This window comes from Elephantulus edwardii, unplaced genomic scaffold (assembly GCF_000299155.1).
Source record: "Elephantulus edwardii isolate Elephantulus edwardi_28Jun2011 unplaced genomic scaffold, EleEdw1.0 scaffold00006, whole genome shotgun sequence".
Taxonomy (NCBI): Eukaryota; Metazoa; Chordata; class Mammalia; order Macroscelidea; family Macroscelididae; genus Elephantulus; species Elephantulus edwardii.
Window position 1 is genome coordinate 29,173,662 of NW_006399756.1, and position 21,175 is coordinate 29,194,836.

At 41.4% G+C, this 21,175-nt stretch overlaps 2 protein-coding genes across 3 annotated transcripts in view; both read left to right on the plus strand.

Annotated features, from left to right (window-relative positions):
• The window catches only part of MGEA5 (meningioma expressed antigen 5 (hyaluronidase)), a 29,047-nt gene extending 15,867 nt beyond the window's left edge, over positions 1-13,180 (plus strand). For both annotated transcript variants that reach the window (XM_006880007.1, XM_006880008.1), the window contains 7 exons: positions 483-657; positions 4,149-4,234; positions 5,212-5,316; positions 7,282-7,367; positions 7,666-7,858; positions 11,646-11,805; positions 12,743-13,180. In XM_006880007.1, the coding sequence (XP_006880069.1) occupies positions 483-657; positions 4,149-4,234; positions 5,212-5,316; positions 7,282-7,367; positions 7,666-7,858; positions 11,646-11,805; positions 12,743-12,879 (942 nt within the window). In that variant the 3' untranslated portion in view covers positions 12,880-13,180. The remainder of the gene's footprint in view (positions 1-482; positions 658-4,148; positions 4,235-5,211; positions 5,317-7,281; positions 7,368-7,665; positions 7,859-11,645; positions 11,806-12,742) is intronic.
• On the plus strand, positions 487-19,121 carry NPM3 (nucleophosmin/nucleoplasmin 3). Its single transcript, XM_006880186.1, has 6 exons — positions 487-490; positions 17,358-17,489; positions 17,849-17,934; positions 18,114-18,233; positions 18,370-18,463; positions 18,994-19,121. The coding sequence occupies exons 2-6, from the start codon at positions 17,372-17,374 to the stop codon at positions 19,119-19,121; spliced, it is 546 nt and encodes a 181-aa protein (XP_006880248.1). The 5' UTR covers positions 487-490; positions 17,358-17,371.
• The last annotated feature ends 2,054 nt before the right edge of the window (positions 19,122-21,175 follow it).

Genomic DNA, 21,175 nt, shown 5'->3' on the forward strand with positions numbered 1-21,175 from the left:
CTCCAGGGTCAACCATTTAGAATAATATTGCATGAGTTCCTTGTTTTTCAATGCAGCGTAGTAGTCCATTTTGTGAATATAACACAACATCCATTCATTTGTTGATGGGCTTTACCAGCTTTTCTCTCTGGAATGATCTCTAGGCTGGTGCTTGCTGGAAGGAGTTAATAAATAAGTACACTGATGACTGGTAAAATATTGACCACATTTTAGCTAATATTTTATAAAGTAAATGTTGGATTTGCTTAATCTAGTGTGGTAAAATCTCCATCTTTTGACCTCTGTGTTAATGAAGAAAGTCACTGTTGGTTATTTTAGGAGTATTTGTTACTTTGAAGAGATTTCTTATAAAAGAGTTTGAGTCAGTGATTTTCTAATATATTTAGGATAAATTATATAGGCCACAGGTATTTTAGTTTATAACGTATAGATTATTTTGTTAAAATTGTCAGTTTTTGAGTCTTTTTATTGATCCTCACTAGATTGAAGAGTGGCGGTCACGAGCAGCCAAGTTTGAAGAGATGTGCGGACTGGTGATGGGAATGTTTACACGGCTCTCCAATTGTGCCAACAGGACAATCCTTTATGACATGTACTCCTATGTTTGGGATATCAAGAGTATAATGTCTATGGTGAAGTCTTTTGTACAGTGGTTAGGTAGGTGCACGAGGAATAATCTCTTACAATATATTGTCTTTAAAAAAAATAAAGAAAAGAAAGAGATATTATCCCACAGGGAGAAAAACGTTTTATGGAATTGGCAAGTTTTAAACTCTTTAAATTCTTTGCCTACGTTTCTTTCAAAGGTAGGCAGTAGGCACTGTTGCAGGCTTGAGATGCAAATCTCAGTAATTATATTGAGTAGCTGAATTTTTCTCCCTTGGGCTAATTCAGCATAAATACTTTGAAAATGTGTTAGAAAATACTGACTTTAACTTGCTCTGACTGAATGCTTCCTGGATGGAACCCTATATACCGCTTTTATTTGATTTGGAAATAAGACACTATGAAACGTGACTCTGTAAGCTCTCTGCTGCTTGCTGTGTCTTAGAACATTAATGCTGTGTTTAACAGAATTATTGCTGAAATGACTTAAGGGGCCTGGCAAGAGGAAGCCACCCTCCCAGCCCTGTGCGCATGCGAGCTTTAGTGGAAGGCTATTCTGGTGCTACTTGGTATTATTTCACCTTACTTCCTTTATCCCTCTACCAAGTGATTGATAGAGTAGGGGATGAAAATTAAAATCCCCTAAAAACCTCTCCTTAATTAAATAGACTTTTGAATGTGTTATGTCTCCTTTGAAAACTGGTTTTTGGAAATTACCAAACTTGGTAAAAAGCACCAGCATGGCCGAGTTTTCTCCAGGGATTTAATTTCATTTCCAGGTTTTCAATCCAGCTATAAGGAATATGTAATGGACTTATAAACAGCACACAGCAGGCAGCAAGGCTGACTGATAGTCATAGTTTTCATAGTAGTCACAAATATGATGGGTGACAAGGTCTTGCTTTTGAAATACAACTGAAACACTGAGATTGAACAATAGTAATAAAGTATATCACTGCCTTTCACATCCTTTAGCTATTAAATTTTAAAATTTTAGGTATTGTAAGTTTTTCAGTGAGAAAACTAGTAAAGAGCAAAGTTTCTTATTTTTAAAACACAGCACATTTTCGGTAGCATAATAGAAGAGAGAATGTTTATACTATTCTTGATCCAGGGTTCCAAGGTACCACTTGTTTGTAATTACTGGCTAACCTTAAAATCATGAAAAACTTTTATATCACTTATCAGGTGAAAGCATTGCCATCAAATCTCTTGACTAAACCAGCTGTCACCATGGTGATTCTTAGTCATAGCAGCCCCACATGTGCTGCAGAGACCTGTCCTTATAGTTTTCCAGGCTGTTAACTTGAAAGTTGATGGCCAGACCTTTTTCTGAAGTGCCTCTAGGTGACTTCAGATCATCAACCTTCTCTTTAGTCGTCAGGCCTTAACTCTGCCACCCAGAGACTTTATAAAGCTTCTATTCAGAGTGGCTATAATTAATCTTTCTAGAGATTGAAATCTGAAGTTTCTAAGGCTGCCAGGAGTTTTGAACCTGAAGTGGAGTCATTGAGCTTTATAAAGTATATGCACTGCTTTTAATTCCAACTCAAAATGAGCCTGTAGGACAAAGTAGAAGTACTCTGTAGGGTTTCCAAACCCTGTAGGCTGTCTTTACCAAAGCAGATTGCTGTATTTTTATCTTGTAAGTTCAAACCACAAACTTCAGGGTCAGCAATTGGGCATTTTAACCACAGCTAATAAGTCGTCTTAAAGTATATCACCTAAGGATGTGATAGTCAGCTTTTAACTCAAGAATTGTTATATTCTTGATTGTAATACACTATTTTCATTTCCCCTGAGGCTTTACTGCTATTTCTGCAGTTAGAGGAATAGCTTTTGAATATTGTCCACATAAAGGTTATTTTATTTAAGTCTCAGAGTCAAATTCTCTTAATATCTACATACTTCTACCAAAAAAAGATTTGATGGAGGATATTTTCTTAGTTCCCTAGTAATTTCAAGGGATCACTGATTAGAACTCTTCATTTCTCCATTCCAGTTGGCATTCAGTCCTTTAAAGAATGTGGCTCTGCAGTACTTTTGGTTACTAACGACTTCTATTATCTTCTTCCCCATTGTGTACAGATGGGAGAATCCTCAGCACAAGTGTCTACTACTATTGGATGGACAGCGGCAGATGTTCACAGCGCGTCATGATTAATTAGTTTAAGTTGAAAGGCTCTGTGAGGTAGCTCAGGTAGATTCAAGGGCTGTAGGCATGAACTGAAGTCACGTTTGCGCAGCGACTCAGGCATTAACCATGTTTTCATTTACACAGCTCTTCGTACATGCAGCTTTTTATTGTAATAGTTGAAAAGTGCTAGTTATGTTGTGGTCTCAAAGTAGAGGGTAGGGGAAATTGGCTTATCTTAAAGTTTGAGAGCTATAGTTCTCCCTCCACACACATAAAACCCTAATTGTAAATAAGTTATGGAATGGGGCAGATTTTGTTCAACAAAATTTTGACCCTAATACTTATTTCACATATCCTACATGGTATATGTTTTTATAAAAGATACCCCTACTCCTAGAAAATGAACATGCCAGATATAATTACTTAAATGGACTGAATTGTCATCAAAAATCAGTTGCTTTGGGACTGTCTGACTAGCACACTCTTACCTTGTACTGATGAGACTGTTAACTTGAACAGGAGTTAGAATGCTGTCTTCAAATGGAAAAGAACTATTTTGCGCTGCTTTATCTTGTCAGAAGACTAGGCAGGTGATTTTGAGTTGGTCTCTAAACATTTGTTTTTAATTATCTTGTCGTGTTAGCTACTGTTGTTGTCCAGGAATTTTGTTAAATGATGACCTTACTGTTGACTTCCAAGCCTTCAGAGCTTGTTGTTCCATGCATGTGTACAGTGCTCTGAGAAATCAGATACTGTTAAACAGCAGCAACAAAAGGAGCATCGATTGACTTCTTAGTCCTCAGTATTTGAAGACTATGGTGTTATAACTAGCCAAGTCTGAATTTGAATTCTCCTCATCAGAGAAAGTTTTCATTGAGTTTGGTTCAGTTTATTGAACAACTTCCATAAGTATTCTGCTGACCTTAGTTTTCTGACAAGATTAACCCTTGCCCACTTTTTTCCCCTTTCCTGTACCCTTCCTCAAAATGTAAAATGTGACTTCAGACAGATTTAATTCCTTCATGGGCTGTGATAATATAAAATTTATCTTCATTATCTTGATAATTTGGCTTATAGTTACTATAATTTAATTAAAGAACAAGAGTATTGGCTTGCTTTTTATAGCTTTATCCAGAGTCTGGATAAGCTTAACTCAAATTCAAGACTTCTGTATCTCTATCAAGAAAACTGATAACAGTGATTACTCCTTACCTTACAGAAGGAGTATCAGTATTATAACTTACTTATTTTAAAAAATAATTATTATCATAGCCTTGCCCTAAAACCCCAGATTATTATTGCTAGAGAGCTATATCCACAAAGTATTTGTTAGTTTGTTGGACGTTTGAGACCCCAGGAAATCCCCTTTCTCGTAACATTCTCCGCTTGGATCTGATCTCAACAGGGTGTCGTAGTCATTCTTCAGCACAGTTCTTAATTGGAGACCAAGAACCCTGGGCCTTTAGAGGTGGTCTAGCAGGAGAGTTCCAGGTATCAATATGAATTCACAACTGAATTGACATTTTCTTTGTTTTATGAGAAACCTTATGTTGCGCATCAGATGGCTGGAAGGATTGGTCTGCCGAAGGCTTTCTGGTCCCAAATTCAATTTAGTAACATAGCTGGATTTTAAATCAAATTTTCCTCCTCTTTCACAGTAATTTCTGAAGGAGATGCTGCCAATTCCCCCGCGCCTGCGAAGCGCAGCGGCTCTAGGTATACACTTCACATTGTTTCTTTGCAGGTCGCACAGCATTTTAATCTGCGCCCGCAATGCACAATGCGCGCATGCTTGTCTGCCAGCGGAAATTCCATGAGCAAAACAGATGTATATGCAAATAAGTGACGAAAAGACTTTGGATACTTTTCAGTTCTCTTACAAAGATAACTTTAACTTGTGCTTCAAAGAGCAGTCCATTAATGAAAATTCAGACAAAATAATGGAGTTTCTTTGGTATTGGAATTTGTTCATGGACTTTTCAGGTGCTCTCCTTTTCTCCCCCCAACAGGTGCTCTGCTACGCGCAGCAAACTGAAGCGCATTGCTTTGGGGATAAAGCGTCTCCTGGACAGATAACCCTCTTCAGACCAAACCTCTCCTCCTGACATTCTGTTCTGCCATCTTTAGTAGAGAGATGGTCTAATATAAGATTGGTTTTAAAAAAATAGATTTGTCATAATCGGAATAGATTTTTGTTTTATTTTATTCTTATTTTGTATTGTTATTTGTAAATTTAAGTCCCCATTAAGTTACCAGTAAAACTATGTAGCTCAATTTGGGTAATTTCAATTCAGAAGCACTCCCCCAAGCAAAGAGGTGTTTTTAATTAGTAAAGAATAGTAGTACACCCTCCTCTTTAGGTCTGCCTGCAGTAGCCAGTTAATGTTAAGTTGGTAATCTGCAGTGCACACCAGTAAAACAGTATCTTTGTAACGCTAATGCATCTCCTATTTTTTTCCTTCCTACAGCGTTTGCTGCCAATTGATGGGGCAAATGATCTCTTTTTTCAACCACCTCCACTGACTCCTACCTCCAAAGTTTATACTATCAGACCATATTTTCCTAAAGATGAGGTAATTGTCTGCCTGTCAATTTTGTATGGTTATGGTGCGCTCTTAATATTTTTTTAAAATTAGTGGATAAAAGACTCTGTATTTTAACATAAAAAGTTTAGATGAAAATTAACTAAACGTTGGCTATAGGAGAAAGAACACATGTACAGAGAAATTTAAGAAAGAATCTAAGGAATTCAGCTGCCTGACATTTGGGCTAAATACTTCCTAAATAGTTAGAAAAAAGTCAGGTGAAAACTGTTTAAGATCCCTAAAGTACCATTGTGTCTAAATGTGTTGTTGTCTAAGGTAATTTTTATTTTAATTTGCATGAGAGGAGATTTCCTAGCTTCCTCTCAGAGAGGCTGGGCCTTTAAGTTAGCAGTGTACTTCTCTACAAAGCTCCCAGTATATATATATTCCTGTTCTATAATGCTTGATTGTGAAGAGCTTAGTGACTGCTGAAGAAAAAGCCTCCTAAGGAAAACAACAGGTTTTAAAAACAACTATGAGATACCATCTCAGCCCTGTCAGAATAGCAGAATTTAACAGAACAGCAAGCAACAAATGCTGCCAAGGTTGTGGAGAAACTGGATCGCTTATTCACTATTGGTGGGAGTGTAAAATGGTGCAGCCACCGTGGAAGGCAGTATGACGCTTTCTTAAAAAGTTGCAAATAGAAATACCATTTGACCCAGCAATTCCAGTACTGGAATATACCCCAAAGAGACCATAACTGACACCCAAGCAGATATGTGCACGCCCATGTTTATCATGGCTTTATTCACAATAGCAGGGAGTTGGAAACAACCTAAGTGCCCATCAACAAACGAATGGATAGAGAAGCTGTGGTATATTCACACAATGGAATACTACGCTGCATTGAAAAACAAGGAACTCATGCAATACTCAAAATGGGTGACCTTGGAGGACATTATGCTGAGTGAAGTATCTGAGTCACAAAAGGACAAATACTGCATGGTGCCACTGTTAAAAAAACAGGACTGACCTCGGGGTTGGGGGGACTGAGAAAGATGGGATAAATAATGTATACTGCATTGATACAGATGAGGGAGAAAACTGTTTAAAAGGGATATGTGATTAGGTATTTTTTTATATATAAATTTTTTTTTATTTTATTATTTTTGTGTGCGTGTACCATCAAATCAGATCTGACTGGTACAGGAGGAGATTGCCCCTCCTTCCCCAGCAGAGCATCTGGTGGATTCGAACCATGCACCTCTGGGACTGTAGTTGCAGCTTCTTGCCACTAGGCCACCAGAGCTCCCCTAGTGATTAGGTATTTTTGTCATGACAGGAGTCCAGAGTGAAGGCTGTATAGTGGAGTGGACCTGGGAGTAGGGATTGTAAAACAATGCAAGAATTATTCTTTTACTTTTCCAAGAGGGTAGTATGCTAGGGGAGAGGATTGGTAGGGGAGAAAAGTGCAACAGTGAATGAATGGAAATCCAAAGTCTCTGTAAATTTTCATGGAAATTAATAATAATATTGAAAGAAAGAAGTGCTACCAGAATGCTTCTCAGAAAAGGAAAAAAACCCCACCAGGTTACAGAAAACTGAGCCTCTCAATCTCATGATTTATCAGGTTTTGCATTCATTAATACTAAAATCATAAGACTGACTCGGTGAACCTTTAGCAAAATAAAAAACCAAATCCGCTGTCACTGAGTTGATTCTGACTTGTGACTCTTCATGCGATTTTTGAAATTTTATATCTTAATGGGAAGAAATTGCTGCTGCTTTTCACCACTGAGTGAATCCCACTAGTTCTCAAATTGTTGACCTCCTTTTGGTTAGCAGTCTCTCAACACCACCAGGCACTGAAGTGATAGTTTGTAACAGGCTGGATCTTTTGGTACTCCGCTCTTAGAGCTCCAGGCAGATTTATGACTCAAAAATTATTTTTGTTAACTGTGTTTTTTGGGGTTTTTTTTGATGTATTGCTTAACTAGACTATATTTTCAGGCTTCCGTGTACAAGATTTGCAGAGAAATGTATGACGATGGAGTGGGTTTACCTTTTCAAAGTCAACCTGACCTTATTGGAGACAAGTATGTGATGAGTCTTTGGGTTTGGGAGTAGGGTTGATAGCGTAATTCTATCAAACTTGATGGCATAGTTCTTGAGGGGAAGAAATAAGTAGAAAAAAAAGATTATTTTTCATTTCACTTTAGCTTCAGTAAAACCTGAATATTATACATTTCATATTTTCCTCTGTAGTTCAGAGACCTGTGTTCTCATTTCAAGTATAGTTTCTACAGATTGTCATATATTCACATGGTATCAATTAAGTTAAAGATTTTTGTCTTGGTAGTTTTTAAACTCACTCTGGCCTCTTTTTCTCAACAGGTTAGTAGGAGGGCTGCTTTCTCTCAGTCTGGATTATTGCTTTGTCCTGGAAGATGAAGATGGTATATGTGGTTATGCCCTGGGCACTGTAGATGTTACCCCCTTCATTAAAAAATGTAAAATTTCCTGGATTCCCTTCATGCAGGAGAAATATACCAAGCCAAATGGTGACAAAGAACTCTCTGAAGCTGAGGTAATACAAAGGTTTAGGATTATGGAAATGTTGTTGTTAGGTGCCATCAAGTTGACTACAACTCTAGCAGCCCCAAGAACAACAGCTCTGAACCTTCTCCTCTCCTACAACTTGCTCATGATCTCTGAATGCTCAAGCCTCTTGTTATCAAGTCCATCTCACTGACCGTCTTCATCGATTTCACTGTCCCTCTACCTTTCTCAGCATGTCTTTTTCTAAGGCCTGACCAATGCCTCCTTAGACATGCTTAGTATATATGAGAAGTTTCAACATTCTTACCACTAGGGAGCACCCTGGTTACATTTCCTCCATGATAAATTTGTTGTTTTGTTAGTCTTTGCCTCTGCTGTATTCCTTATTCATTGCCTAACTTTCAGATACATTCTAAGCAGTTAAAATACTCTTGCTTTGGTCAGGCACACCTTTGTCTGTAAACTGATATACCTTTACTCTTTAGCACTTTGGAGAGGTCTTTGACAGCAGATTTTCCCATTGCATCATGTCCTCTGATTTTTGGCCTGCTTTTACGTGTGATTGTGGATCCTGGTAAAATGAAATAGTTGGAAACTTCAGTCTTTACTCCATCATGCTGTTGCCTTATTGGTCCAGTGGTAAGGATTTTCATTTTCCTGATAAAATACAATCCATAGTGAATAAATACTGTAGTTTTTTATCTTTTTGCAATAAGAACTTCAAGTTTTTGGGTTTTGAGGTTTCTTCCCATTCTCTTCAAGCAAGATCATATTGTAGGTATCATGTTGGTGAGTCTTGTCCAGTCCTAATGCCAAAGTATTCATCTCAAGGTCCAGCTTCTCAAATTATTTGCTCTGTATTTAGATTAAATAGGTATGGAGAAAGAATATAACCCTGATGTACATTTTTCCTGCTTTTAAACTGTGCAGTGTTCCATTGTTCTGTTCTGACAGATATTTCTTAGTGTGTATATAGGTTTCACATGAACACGATTAAATATTTTTAGATTCTCAGTGTTATTTGCAACTTATTATTATCCACACAATCAAATTCTTTTGCATAGTTAATAAAATACAAGATAACATCTTTTGATATTGTCTGCTTACAGCTAAGATCCAGCTGATATCATCAGTGGTATTCCTTATTTCATTGGCCTCTTCTGAATCCAGCTTGAATTTCTAGCACTTCTCTCTTTATCTACTGTTCCAGCTGTTTGGGGGTGGGTGGGTGTGTGTGTGTTGAGAAAAATTTGTATTTAGAATTAGCCAGCTGGACTCAGTTTAGATGATCCCAATTTTGTTGGCAACATCCAAAGCATCATAAGCAGGAGCAAGTTGAACATAGACCTTCTCTCCATCAGTCCTAATCTAAGTGTGACCTTAGCCACACCAATGTCATTGAGCTTCTTTATAGTTTGTTTTATTTGGTGCTTGTTGGCCTTGACATCCACAATGAACACAAATGTGTTGTTATCTTCTATCTTCTTTATGGCTGACTCGATTCAGGGGAAATTTGATGATGGCATAGTGGTCAAGCTCGTTTCTCCTGGGGGCGCTCTTCCAGAGGTATTTGGTCTGCCTTCAGAGAATTCAGAGGCCACCGGAAGGTGGGTGGGTGACTTGCGGATATTTTATGTTTTGCCGTGGATGCCCTTCAGGATGCCACCTTGGCCATTAATGCCTTTGCTTTGGCTTCAGTTTTGGGAGGGGCAGGGGCTTCCTTTGCTTTCAGTGCCATCTTCCTAGAAAACTCCAGCTGGGGTTTTTTTTGTTTGTTTGTTTTTTAATTTTTTATTATATTTTTGTGTGTGTACCGTCAAATCAGATCTGACTGGTAGTACCAGGAGGAGATTGTCCCTCCTTCCTCGGCAGAGAATCTGGTAGATTCCAGCTGTTTTTTTAATTGAGATGTTTGAACAAATAGGTACAGTCCTAGATGTGCTCATTAGCTAGGTCAAAAAATTTGGAAGTAAGTTATCTGGGCAGCTGACTGAAAAGCTCCATTATTCCTTGTCCAAAAAAGATGATCCAGCAGAATTCAGAAATTTTCAATTACTAGAACCATATGCTGAAGATTATTATTAAAAATGACAACCAGTATAGTAAAGATGGAACTCTAAGAGCAGTTTTTTTCCATGAAATTTTTATACTAAAGTAGCAAGGTAGGCAGGTATATCATAACTTGTATATCGTCTTTTCCTTTAAAATTGTAGTGACTAGATACTCTACATTTCCCATCCTATTCCTTGTTACATTTATGGTTCACTTGTTTTCTGTATACAATTCAGATTAAGTACAAGTATAGTGTATATGTTATGCAATCAAAGGTAGGACTTCATCTTAAAGCATTTTCTCTGCTTTTAGAACAACTTGTATTTGTGTATCTTTAATAGATAATGGTGTCTGCATTGGGTTTAAATAATTGAACTCATTTGGTGGTTTGGCAGAATGACAGCTTTCTTTTTCAATAATGCACATTTTACTGTAATTAAAATGCAGTAGGGATTATGTGTTTTCTGTTAGGAACAGGCCTTGGTAAATGTCTGTCCTATCCCAATTAAATGAATTTTACTCTTACAAGAAGTATACTTCTCGTGGAGGTGGGGAGAAAATGTGCAACAGTGAGGGGGAGTTTGTTTGATGTTACTTAATTTATAATATTAATTTGGTTAATACATGAACATGTTTTTCCAAATAGTTATTTTTGAAGATAAAACTTTTATGATCAGTAAATACTTTCTGATCTAGATCTGTATATGAATTCCTGTTTGGACAAGACTTTTTTTTCTTTTATATTGTTGCATTTTTCCTTTTTAAAAATTTCTCTACCCTTTCTCCTTATACCATAATACTCTCATTCTCGGTCCAGTTTATTACTGTTAACCTTCCCCAATCAGATGACTAATTTACTAAGAGAGGCTGGCTCGAAATGACCTTACTTGGGATGACCTAGCCACTTCCTGGCACTGCAACATGCTTGTCATAGAGCTGTGGATGTGCTGCTGTCTCACAGTTGCATATATTGTAATGTACAATTTCAGCATGTAAAGAATAACCAAAAATTGCATGCAGTCTTACTATAGGTGTCACTTGCTATATATAGCTTGCTAAATGGCACAGCTAAGTGTTGGTATTTCGCAGAAAAACTGTCATATAACCGTAGAGACTAATAGAAGGAAGACTAAAGAAATCATTGAACAGTTTGTCAGATAGTATTTTTTAAAAAATCAGCCTGTCTATTAAGAATTTCCTCTAATTAAGCTTTTTATTTTGAAGAATTTCATATTTAAAGAAAAGCACAAAGATAACCCAGCATACTGTGTACCCCTGCCCTTTTTCTCCTTATCTTACTAAACATCTTCTATTACCATAATATACCCTGGTGATGTAGTGATTAAATCATTCCACTGTTAACCAAAAGGTGGTAGTTCGAATCAACCAGCTGTTCCACAGGAGAGCTACAGCAGTCTTTTTAAGAGTACAGCATTGAACATGCTGTGAGGCAGTTTTACTCTCTCCTGTGTTCTCTCTGAGTCGGAATTAACTCTTAAGGCAATGAATTTTTAGGTAAGAGACTAGTACATTAGCTTTAACTAAATGCCACATTTATTTTGGCTTTTTACCAGCTTTCTACTCAATAAAATCTCTTTCCCTGTTCCAAAGGACACAGTTCAGGACACTACATTACATTTTTACAAACTTTAAAATACTGAAGCTAGAACTGACTTTTTTTTATTGGATGTATTTTTTACTTAGAGTATTTCTATATGATTGGTAGCTTCTAAAAATGAAGAGATTCTTCATTTTCCCCCCAGAAAATAATGTTGAGTTTTCATGAAGAACAGGAAGTATTACCAGAAACTTTTCTTGCCAACTTCCCTTCTCTGATAAAGATGGATATTCATAAAAAAGTAACTGATCCAAGTGTGGCCAAAAGCATGATGGCCTGTCTCCTGTCATCACTCAAGGCTAATGGTGAGTACATACTTGTAGAGATGCTGGAGTTACAGCAAGGTGTGGACAGACTGTATTATCCCAGTGCAGTTAGGTTGATTCTCATTCACAGTGATCTACCCTCCAGAAGGTTTGTAAGTGGTAAATCTTTGAGGGAGGAGACTACTACTTTTTCTCCCGCAGAGCAACTGGTGAATTTGAATTGCTGACTATTTAAGTTAGCAGCCTGACATGATACATACACACCAGGCTGCCTGAAACTAGATTATAGGATTTGAAGGATGAGGTGAAGGAAAAGAGAAATTTGTCCTCCTTCCCTTAACATGCTTCTGAACCATTAGTGGTACAAGAAGGCCAGTAAATCTTTTAGGCTTTCAGGGCCACATATGATCTCTTCTGCATATTCCTTTTCTTTTTAAACAACTCTTTTCAAATACAAAAATCTTTGACCATTAGGCTATGCAAAAACAGGTTGATGCTCCAGTAAGAGGCTATAGGTATGAGCAACAGTGTGTATCTTTAATTGTTTGAGCTAGTGGTGTCCTCTTTGTGGTCTCAGCAACTGTCTAAACACACTATTCATCATTGTGCTGAAGCACTTAGGTATGTAGTACATGTTTTGAACCCTGAGGTGTTCCCTGCTCTGAGATTTAACATCCTTTTCCTTGAGATATTTTGTTCCCCTCCTTGGGGAGGAGATTCACTCACTGTTGAATATTAAATCAGTTGACCCACTGCCATAATGTTGAGTTTTGACTGGATAATGACCCTCTAAGAAAGGGTTTATGTCTTGACAGGATTTATGTCTAGAACTAGGCGGCTCTATCTGCAACAGAGCAGCTCCACTTCAAAACACCAGCCTTTGGTTGCGAGCTGAGTGCTGAACGACAGGAAGATTACTCACAAGTCTACTAATTAAGTGATTTATTAACATTTTAAAATTTTACTTTCTTTCTAGGTTCCAGAGGGGCTTTCTGTGAAGTGAGACCAGATGATAAAAGAATTCTGGAATTTTACAGCAAATTAGGCTGTTTTGAAATTGCAAAAATGGAAGGCTTTCCAAAGGATGTGGTTATACTTGGCCGAAGCCTGTGACATCTTGGCATTGTGAACTGTCCAAAAGTCTCTTAACTCCACCTATTAGGTGGTGGTTGGGGTCTTCACACAGTTCAGCTTCTGGAGTGGAAATAAATCAGCTAATTGAATTGGAAACAAAGAAGACTATATAAAACTGACATCACACATTCACACTACTCACTGGTTGGAAGAAGATAGTACTGATGTGAATCCTGTGTGGAACAGAGGTGTAGGTCTCCTTTTAGGGTCTTGTGTTAGGTGCCAAGACTACTTACATAGGCTTATAGGAAGGAGGTCTTCAATAAATGTAGTCAGCACTGTTTTCTGCATCCAGTGTGATTGCATTTCTCAACAAAAAGTAATCAAAATAATTTCTTCATCCTCCTTGGTTTATTGAATGAATGTGTCTTGTTCTTTGGGGACAGTGTGGCAGGAGGAGAAAGATTTAGAGGGTTTTGGAGGCTCCAGGGTGGATATCTATCCCCAGTGGGATGGTTGTGGCATTAGTTTAAGCTGAATAAATTATTTCAGTCTTTGGCAGTTTTGCTGCTTTTTGTAAAGCCGTGGCCAATTGTTTGCTGTTGGCAACTTTTGGTTCAGGCATGTTGTGCTTTGTAGGGACAAATGTGCAGTTGTTGTGGCAAAAGCCTCAAAATGACAAACTTGTAAATTTCTTTGTATATAAACTAACTGTAACAAGATTATCCTTTGTGTTTACTGTCCTGTATTTTTTTTCCTTTTGAAAATAAAAGGGTGTTAGTTCAGGATGGCACTTTGAACAATGTAAATCATAGTGGAAAACTGATATGCTTTACTTGTTTCTTTTTCGGGGAGGGCATGTTTATTTTTAAAGAAGTTTTATTATTTTTAAGTACCTTCCACTTAGGACAAGGCTATGAGCATTTGGGGTACGAGATCCTAACTTCTGTGAGTAGGACTCAAGTCTGTTGCAAAATGCAGTCACTTCTGGAAATGAAGCTCAACCGCAGGTCAGCATGTGAAATGTTAGTTTTGACACCTGTCAGGGTTTAGGCACTGACTGGTCCCCATTTCTCCCAGATCAGTTGTCCTTTAATTTCAAGACCTGTTGGTACTCTTTTATTAAATCAGAGTCTTTAATTCTTGCACGTTTCTATCTAATTTTTAAGAATGAGCATACTTTAAAGAAGCTGTTGTTTTATAGTTACCTTTTTATTCCCTTTAAAAACCACTGACTTTGAAAGCATCATGTATTTTAATTTAGATTTTTAAGGGACCTGAGCATGAGGCTGGCAGGAGGTGGTCTCTACAGGAATGAGGTTGCATTAGCATTTAACTTGGAGCTGAGTGAGGGTTACTAAGCAAGGAAAATAAAACATCAGATCTATTTTCCAGAACTCCTCTATCAGTGTAGGCTATAAGAGAATCTTAAATCCTTTATACTAAGTTGGACTTGAACTGAGGCATGAGAGTATACTGAAGGAGTGAGAAAAGGAGGAGGCTGCGTCTTTTTTTTCAGAGTAGACATTTTTAGTGAATAGAAAGTTAAGGCATTTTAGAAAGCTGGAACCAAGTTTGCATTTGTAAAGCTTGAGAGGAAGTGAAAGAGGACTGCCCTTACTAGATAATGTTTCAGTTGACTGAGAGTCATTTTGTTTTTCTCTGAGTATCTCACGCTAGTGGAGAGCACACTAGCATTTTATTTGGAGGATTTTAGGTTTGACCTTTGGAATAGGGATTTTTTTAATCAAGTTGCTTGTGGCTTTATCTTGGCATTCAATAATAATTTTGGCCAACCTTCTGATCACAGATGCTAAACTGTGAAACAGATGTCCAGGCCTAAACATTCATCGTCACTCTAGGATCGTAAAGTGCTAGCTAGCTATGCAGACATCTCTATGGATTATGAATTTTTACTCAAGTTGCAATGACAATTTTATTGTTTAGATCACATTCTCAGTTTCTGTAGAAAACAAAATGTAAACCTTTCTGAAGACCATGCAAGAGGCAAAATAAAACTTGACGTGAACTTGTGTAGTGTTGTGTGAACCTGCTTCCTGTTTTCTACACCTTACAGCTTCTCCGCACCTTCCCTCTAAGCAAGCATGCCTTAGCTCTGAAGCTGTTCAGTGGCTTGATCTCTGTGGAAAAAAGAGTTTTGCAAAAGAAACTTGGGTACAGGAATACCATCTGTTCCAGCAACCCCACTGACATATATAGCCACATTTATCTAAAAAGCAGAGTTGGGAAGTAACCCAGGTTTGGGGCTGGATGTTGAAGGCAGTCTTCCTCATTCTCAACCATATAAAGGACTTGTATGTTTTCTACTGGGCAAGTATGAGGGGAAGAAAAGCAGACCACAAAGTGCATGTGGTTCAAATCTACCAGGTCCTCCACTGGAGGATAGAGAAATCTCCATGCAGTTTACCATCTCTGAAAACCTGCTGGAGGCTCAGCAGTGTGTCGGTTTGAACTAGATGGCACACAACAGTAACAAGATCTGTGTAACACTAGCCTAAAGCTGCAAGGTCGAATGAAGATGGAAGGGCCTGTGAGCACACAGCAGAAGCTGGTATTGACTGTGTCCTACTGCTAACCTGAGTTTCAACCTTTTAACTTCCCTAGTAAACCCCATGATTCTGACATCCATTTTAGTCTTTCCTTTTTAGTAAAGCTTTTTTTATGCATGATGTCCTTGCCAACCAACAACTGGTCTTTGGTCTTTAGTGTTCACTGCATCAAACCTACTTCATTCATAACACAAGTGAGATATGGAACCAAGTTCTGCTCTGGTAGATTCACTCTACCATTTTTGACAGTGGGTTGACGGATATATAGAGGTAAAAAAGGTAATTTTTTAAAGACTAGAATGGATGTCAAGAGACAAAGGAAAACGAGTTCAAAGAAGTTTAAGAAAAAATGTGCAAGACTTGAAGCTAGAAAAAGCGAGTATGTTAAGCATTTCTCAAAACATTCAAGCCTCAAGTTGCAGTGTTAAAGGAATCTATTGTCAAAATACTGAATGCAAAAAAAAATTATGCCTAGAAAGTATGCAGTCACCAAAAAGAACTGGTCAACTTTCAACTATTTGAGGTAATATGTAATCAAGAACCTATGATAAAGGATCTCTGGTGGCATCCTATTGGCAAAAAGTTGTGCTGCAATCTCACAGGCGTTTAAGGCCACCAGCTGCTCCACAGAAGGATGGGTCCTTTGTTCCAGTGAGATTAACTGGCTCTGAAAACCCACTGGAAGAGTTAGCTAGGGGTTGGTTCTGACTCTGGTACACAACAACATACATGTTGAGAAGAACCTATACTAATGTATAAAGTATAAAAGCAGCAGATGTATTTGAACCTCATTGCTTTTGGAATTACAGAGCCGCTTCTTAGCACTAGGCCATCAGAGCTGGGAAAATTGTGTCTGGCTTTATATGAAAACCCCTGGAGGTGACAATCTTCAGACTCCTGGGCTTCCCTGGGATTAAAACTATACCAAGCATAAAGCTGTAAGCGTATTTCCTTTGCTTTTATAAGAACATCCGCAGTCCAGAAAACCGGCTGAGGAAATTTACTAGGCAAGGGTACAGGAAAAGCTTGCATTCCTCACTTGACGATTGGAAGAGTTGGCGATTTATAGATGGTGCTAGATTGAGATTATTAACAATTTCAGCTTGTTCAGCTCCACAGTCAACACTCTTGGCACCAGCAGTCAGGAAATCAAAAGACAAAATACGCATTGGAGAAGGTTGCTATCTGGGACCTCTCCAGAGTGCTGAGGAGCAATAATGTAAGTCCAGAAACTCAAGTGCTGCTTGATCCAGACCATGGTCTTCACAATGACATGCTATGCCTCAAAGAGCTAGACAGTGACTAAAGATGATAGAAGAATCGATGCCTTTGAATTGTGGTGCTGGAGAAGAGTCTTGAACAATACAGGAACCACCAAGAAAAACGTAGGTTTGGCTTAGAGTGAAACCAAGTTTCTCCTTGGAGGCGAGGAATTTATTATTACTATTTTAGCAAGGATTTTGAAGCTCACTTTCGGCACGTGGCCAAGGAGGGACCAGTCCTTGGAGAAGGACATCATGCTTGGAAAAGTGGAGGGACATCGCAGGAGAGGAATACTAAGGGTGAGATGGAGTGACACAATAACTGGGGCAATGAGATTAGGTGTGTCGGGCTCGATTTAGAACAGGGCAGAGTACAGAGGCTGTTGTACATAAGGTCACTGGGAGTTGCAGTACAAGTTGAAGAAACCGAGGCAGGAGCAGCCCTTAAGAGTCATTGGTGATGGAAATAAATCAAGGCGTTAACCTTGACCCCAATGATAAGCTTTCTGAGACGTTATGTTCCCTAGGCGGGGTCTTTCGATAACAGACCGGCCCAGAAGCTGCCGAGACGCCGCGCGGGGGTCCGAGGGGCACCCTCGGTTCTGCGGGAGCGGCTCCTTTAAGGGGCGGGGCCGGAACTGGTTGTGGGCCCCGGCTTTGTACGTGTCGGGGGCGGAGCCCGGAGACGCTCCTCGCAGCATGGCCGCCGGCACCGCTGCCGCTCTAGCGTTCCTGAGCAAGCAGAGCCGATCCCGGGTGGGAGGTGTCGGGAGTCTGCGTGTCCCGGCTCCAGTCACCATAGACAGTTTTTTCTTCGGTATTGGGCAAAGGAAGGGACGAGGGTGGGGCTGGGCGGCCTCGGAAAGCGGCGGGGATGAGGACTGGGGATCCATTTGGGTGCACGACGTGGGTGGGACCGAGGGGCTGTGCTGCCGACCCTGCCGAGAACGGGTCCCGATTGCGGATGCTCGCACGGGGAGGAGGCGGCGGGGCCCTGCCCCCGATGTACGGAGCGAAGCCCAGGGCTGAACGGATCAGGTGTTTTTGAGAAGGGTCGTCTGGTGGGTGTGTAATGGCTGGTCAGTTGGGGGCTGCACGTGACGAGGGGTTTGGCGAAAGTTCCCGCCTCCCCCCGTCCCCTCCGTACACAGTCACGAACATTTACTGTTAACTCAGGTTGTGAGCTCTCTGGCGGTACCCGCTCTTTCACCTTCAAAGTAGAGGAAGAGGATGATGCTGAGCACGTGCTGGCCTTGACTATGGTGAGGGCAGGGTCGAAGGGCGGATTAGGCCCCAGGTAGACCGTCCCCACCTCTTTCACTGGGAGCCACCTTCCCTGACAACGCGATCCCTGGAACCTCAGTGTTTAGGCAAAGTTGGGAAATGCCTCCGCCTCCCGCCTTGCTTGGGTAAACCTCCAAGTCATGTGTACGTTTCCCAGCTCTGCCTTACCGAAGGGGCCAAGGATGAGTGTAATGTGGTGGAAGTCGTGGCCCGGAACCATGACCATCAGGAGATTGCAGTCCCTGTGGCCAACCTCAGGTTGTCCTGCCAACCCATGGTGAGCCCCACATGCCCCCCTATGCCTCGGGTTGATTTGTGGGGGAGATGGCGGCAAGCGAGCGAAAGCTTTGGGGCTCCCTCCAGTCAGGACGGCAGCAGGAATGAGCCAGGCTGTTCCACTTCTCTTTCTCCAGCTCAGCCTAGATGACTTCCAGCTCCAGCCTCCGGTAACCTTTCGCCTGAAGTCAGGTTCCGGGCCTGTGAGGATTACTGGGCGGCACCAGATTGGTAAGAGCTATGGACCTATGGCTTCATGTCTTCCCTTAGTTTTGGCTTCTCCACGCTCCAGTGCAACTTTCAGAGTGTCTTCTGACATCCACTTTAGACTTTCTTTCTCCCTTGTCTTTGCTTTCTTCGGGGATGATATCCTTAATGTCGTAGGACCCAGAGAGCCCACAGCCCCTCCGGATGCCCACCTAAGTCAGGTTCATCATGAGACTTCCCCACGTCAAGTATCCACACTTCATCTCCTGGTGCAGGCCCTACACATTCCCCACCTGTAGTCTGTGCCGCCTGCATCATGTGTACTCCACTCTTCTGTCCTCCTCAAGCATACCTCCTTCCTGAAACTGGCTTAGCTTCTGCTCATGTGATCTGTACTCTAGTGGCTCTTTGGCCCCTAGTTTGTAGCTGAGAGTCATCCCATCTAGAGCTTGTGATCAGGGTTCCTGCAAGCCCAACACCACAGGGTCTACAGTTAAAGATTGCTTGGTGTGAAGGAGGAATGGCTTCCCCCCGTACTCTTTTGTGTCCACCAGTTACTGTAAGCAATGATATTTCTGAAGAGGAGGAAAGTGACGAAGAAGACAGTGAGGAGGAGGAGGAGGAGGAGGAAGCTGAGTTGTGCTCTGTCCTACCTGCCAGGAAGCACCAGGCCAGGCACTAGTCGTGGTGAGTTAAAGCTGAGTGGTACCTGGTTAAGGAGGAGCAGGTAGAGGTTTAGATGCTGACTATCATCTCTCCTTAGGCCAGAGAGCAGCCTGTGACCTGTACCATGTACCACATTCCTGGACCAGTCTCAAGAATTTGAAACGTTTATTCTCCGTTGAAGAGGAGTTTTGGGGACAGGGGCAGGGTGGGGGGAGTGCCAAAACTGGTGCTAGGAGAAAAGGGGGCCCATTCTCCTTAGGGTCCTGTTCTAGACCCAGTTAATAGTATCTGGGATTTTTCCTTTTCTCTAGGGGTAGGAGGAACACTGAACTTCTGTCCTGACCCTCTCCCCCAACCTTCTCTTGAGGATTAGAGGTCAATAGTTGAAGCTCAGGATTAAAACATTTTTATCCCTTTTTACATTTTTGGATAAAGGTTGAAATAAAATGGCATGTGTGTTTTTGCAAATCATTTGAATGGCTTCTTATGCTGGAATGACATTCCCCTAGGGACCACCAGGTGGCACTGTGGCAGCACCAAGGACAACCCTGGACTTGTGAGCTCTGATGGGATAGTTCTTTGCAACTTGCGCTGCTAACTTAAAGGTCTAACCTCTCCAGAGGTTCAAATCCATCAATGGTTCCCTGGGAAAAAGACAGGCCCTCTCCTCCCATAAAGATTTAGAATACAGCCTTGGAAACTCAGTGGAGGTTTGCAGAGTCAGAACTGAATTCTGTCTACAGGGTCAGGAGGCAGGCCCATTTCTGTCCCCAACTCCCTTATTTGAAGAGGAGCTCCTAACACCCAGACCTTTCCCAGCCCAGTGGGCGGGGGAGAGCCATTCCAGGAGGTTATCAGTGTCCAAACAACGGGTCTGGGCCTCTGTCAGCACTCGGGTGATGGGCAGGGGACAGATAAGGGGGCTTAAGCTGCCTGAGGAATGTGACTCCTGAGCCCCATGAAGGAGGTCTAGCCCAGGAGGGTCTATGAAGGGTTGGGCGGGGGCCAGTCTTTGCTCCTTTCAGTCTTGTAGGCGGTCTTGGGCAGGGATGGGCCCTTAGAAACCTGATTCCAGGGGCCAGATGGAGGGGGCTGGCCAGATTGGGTAACAGGGAAACCAGAATCCGGGTGGCCTGGCATATGGGGGCAGAGAGGGGCTTCTGGGAATTGACCCTCTGGGTTAAGGAGTTCCTGTCCCTAGCATACTGACTGATGTTGGCGATCTGTTACCTGGAATCAGGTGATTGTAGACCCTAGCTGCTGCTGTACTAAGAAGAGATACTGGGTGTACCTGATATGTATGTGTGACCACTTCTGGGGTCAGCAGTTCAGCAGCTGTGTTGATGTGGAGGGTGTCAGCGCCCAACAAACAAAAGGTTACCTTAAGAGCCAAGCAGGGGCCAGACAGATTCTGGATGGACAGAGACCAGAGTCAGTGGGGGACAGGCTGCTGTACAAACCAGCTGCTGGGGAAATGAGTGAACAAGTGGGGGGGGGGGGTGCTAGGTAACTGGAAGGAACCGAATGGAGTGAGTGAAGTTAGTTTTGGAGGGAATGTCCTCACAACATGGGAAGCCCTTTCTAGTTAGCAAACATCCCTGCTGTGCTCCAGGGTCTGATTTCCAACACCAGTCCTTCAAGTTGAAGACAAAGTCAGAAGACTCCTTCTCCTGTATTATGGCAGTCAGACCTCATTCCCTGCTCCACGAGGAGTTTCCTGAAGCGTTTCCACGAGAAACCCAGGGTTCCAGGGGTTAGTCAGGCTCCCAGCCTCGTCCTCCTAGCCTCGGCCTCCTTCGGGCGCATGGGGAGGGATGTCTGGCGCTCTCTGGTGGATGAGGCTGAAACATCCAAAGGACACCCATGTTGGCGCGCTCCACGCTGCCTCTCGGGGCTCCAGGTGCGCTCTGCGGTGCTGGGCCTGCGCTTCAGATGAGTGAGGGCATGAGCTATTTATCCCGACTCTGCTGAGTCATTCATTCATCCACCCATCCATTCATTTCTGGGACGGACTCACGTTATAGTAAGGAAAGCAAGTGGAGGCACAGGCCCTTGCCTGTCTCTCACTAC